General features: G+C 37.7%; 1 protein-coding gene across 1 annotated transcript in view; it reads left to right on the forward strand.

The window, feature by feature from the left end:
* npy (neuropeptide Y) overlaps nt 1-360 on the forward strand; it is a 1805-nt gene extending 1445 nt beyond the window's left edge. Inside the window, exons 3-4 of the mRNA XM_008421697.2 lie at nt 72-161; nt 245-360. Coding sequence (XP_008419919.1) covers nt 72-161; nt 245-266 — 112 coding nt within the window. The 3' untranslated portion in view covers nt 267-360. The remainder of the gene's footprint in view (nt 1-71; nt 162-244) is intronic.
* Nucleotides 361-2925: the final 2565 nt, after the last annotated feature.

Genomic DNA, 2925 nt, shown 5'->3' on the forward strand with positions numbered 1-2925 from the left:
TATATATATATATATTTGACTGCAATTACTGTCCATTTGGATTCTGAAACCATCGTTCTCGTGTGCTTCAGGTATGGAAAGAGGTCCAGTCCTGAGATTCTGGACACACTGGTCTCAGAGCTGCTGCTGAAGGAGAGCAGAGACACACTCCCACAGTCAAGGCATGTATGGACTTTGGTGAGACTCGGTTCTCCGTAGGCGTGACGGGAAGCTGATCTTTCCCTTTCCCCTTTTCTCTCCCCAGATACGACCCGTCGTTGTGGTGATGGCCGTCGCTCACCCTCCACCTCGGTCACCTCTGATGTCTTACACGTCTGCCGGTTCACACCGCCCTGCACCGCCCGATAACCGCTCTGTCTCTGTACCCGTTTGCCTGTCTGAATGGCCACATAGCTTATCTCACTCTTTCTGCGTGCATAAGCTACAATGAACACAGCTTACAGTACATGGAACTGTAAAATAGCTAAATTGTCTGGGAACCCCAATAAGACCTGGAGGAGGTGGCGTGTTGATTGTATTGTATATTTGTGCTATTAAACAATTACTGTTTGAACAAAAGCATTTCGGCATCTGTTTGATGAGGAACGCACGTGCATAAATTACTAAATGTTCAGTTCAGTGATTCGTTTGTGTAATTGCAGAATTGTGCAGCGTGTCATAGAAAACTGGCAGCCTCCGACTAGCCTCCTCAGTTTTTTGCTGTTTTGTCATACTTTAATGTTTCAGACAAAGTTAATCTGAGTAAATACAAAACAAAATTCTCAGATGATTTTCTTTTTTCCCTTGATTAAGGGAAAAAAGTTAAGCAAACCAACTCGTCCCTTTATGTCTAAAATTCCCCCTCTTCATGGAAACGGCTGGCGTCAAACATTTGGAATAACTAGTCTTTTACGTCACTGTGGAGGGAATGTTCCAGTTGGGCAATGTTGTATGATCTTTGAGGATCTAATTTAAGGTCATGCCATAACATCTAAATTACATTTAAATGCAGACTTTGACTAGGCTTCCTTACCTTGCCTTTGTTTTTTCTAACGTGTTGCTATTTGACAGATTTTAGCTTATTGTGAAATATCTGGCAGGATAAATTTAGCTGATTTCTTGGTACAGTCAGCCAGTTATCAGGTCTGGGTGTTGCTAATGAAACTGAATCACAAAAATGTGGTCAATTGAAGTTAAGTCATAATGTTTCAAGAGGGCAGATTATATTTTTACATACGTTTTAGATTTGTTTTCTTATCTTCATGAATGAAATCATAATTTTAAGACAATTGTATTTACTCAGTCTATTTTTGTCTGATATTGAATTTTTTTTAATGATCTCCAAAGTGTATCAAAGAGGCATAGACAGAAGAACACTATAAAATAGCAATTGTTTTTTCCTGGCATCTTACTTAAGAAGCGCAGTAAAAATTCAAAGGAGATGTGATTTGACTAATAAAATAAAACAAAAAACAGCAAAAAAAGGAACAATATAACCATACAGATATGCAGAATCATAATGCATAAATGTTTTTAAAACTACTCAATTATCACAAATACAACTCAAATAAGAAGCAAAATCTTTCCTTGACCTTTCATGAATAAATGAATCTATAAGTTATTCTAAAGGGAATATTTAATCCTTAAACTTCATACAAAAGATCTAGAATACATACACACATTTGAAGTAAAGTTAGTGTTCCATGTGTCGCTTTTCTCTTGTAATATTATTTGAACTTTCTGGGAGGGTTGCCTTTAGTTTATTACTCATCCCAACGCACTCCTTAGTTGCTTGAGCTCAAGTCTGAACATGTGCAGCCACACCTTACCTCTTACTCAAAATCATCTAGCTAGCCCAGCCCGTATAGTCAGTAAAAACCAGCTAAATATCGGCTGGAAATCTAAAAAAAAAAAAAAAAAGAAAAAGAAGAAAAAAAGAAACACTTGTGTTGTAGAAATGATCGAGCAATTCTCCTTTATAGCTAATGGCGTCCTCTTGTGGCCTGAAGGGTAAGTTCCTGTTCTAGCATTGGCAAAACATTTATTTTTCCAGTGAAAACTTGTGGCTATTGCTATCCAACATGTCAATTCAGTTAAAGGTACAAACAGCAGTCTGAAACGCAAATACTCAAGGGATAACCTGAAAAGCTGAACTGGTGCATCAATTCACTGCAAGCATCAGAGAAGTTGATCAAAATTTGCTAAGATAACAATGACTCTGACTACTTAAAAGTCTTGTTAGACTTCTTTCTACAATACCTTTAACCACCGGTAGCACAGTTTATTCTAAGGTAATTAAATCTAATGGAAGACATGTCAAACTTAACCATCATGACTCTTAAAGAAATAACACAGTTTCACAACAAAATGGCTCTGAACAAAATGTTTTAACACAGAATCACTACTACCACCACATTTAATGGTGCGTTCAGGGTCATGTGCCGTACAGTCGCCCAAAAGGTTTAATTTTGTTCCTGAGCCTCTCCTCCACTTGCTTTGTTGACTGTATTGTATTCTTTGTCTGCACTAAAATTCCAATGAAGCACTTTGTAGATGGCTGTAAACTGTGAATAGGTACATAAGAACGACGGTGTAAAGAGGAAGTATTGTGTTTTTGAAATAATTTTTGCTTCCTCCTTGTTCTGTTTTTCGGCACGTTTTAAAAGCGAGTCACTTTTTTGATATGTATGGAGTACTTTCTCTTTTTTGTTTCTGATGCACGCGCTAATTTAACAATTTATCAACTTCCTCATATAAGCTTTCTCACACACTCTTAGTTCATAATTGATATTCACTATTATTCTCAGGTGGATTTATCTGAATGGTCCGTGACTTGCGTTAAGAACTAAATACTATAAGTAATGGTTGTAATATGTCACCGCTGTTATTGGTCTGTGCGGCATGACGTCGAAGCAAGGGCGTGGCCTGCTTGTTTGATTGGCATCC

Source organism: Poecilia reticulata, linkage group LG11 (genome assembly GCF_000633615.1).
Source record: "Poecilia reticulata strain Guanapo linkage group LG11, Guppy_female_1.0+MT, whole genome shotgun sequence".
Taxonomy (NCBI): Eukaryota; Metazoa; Chordata; class Actinopteri; order Cyprinodontiformes; family Poeciliidae; genus Poecilia; species Poecilia reticulata.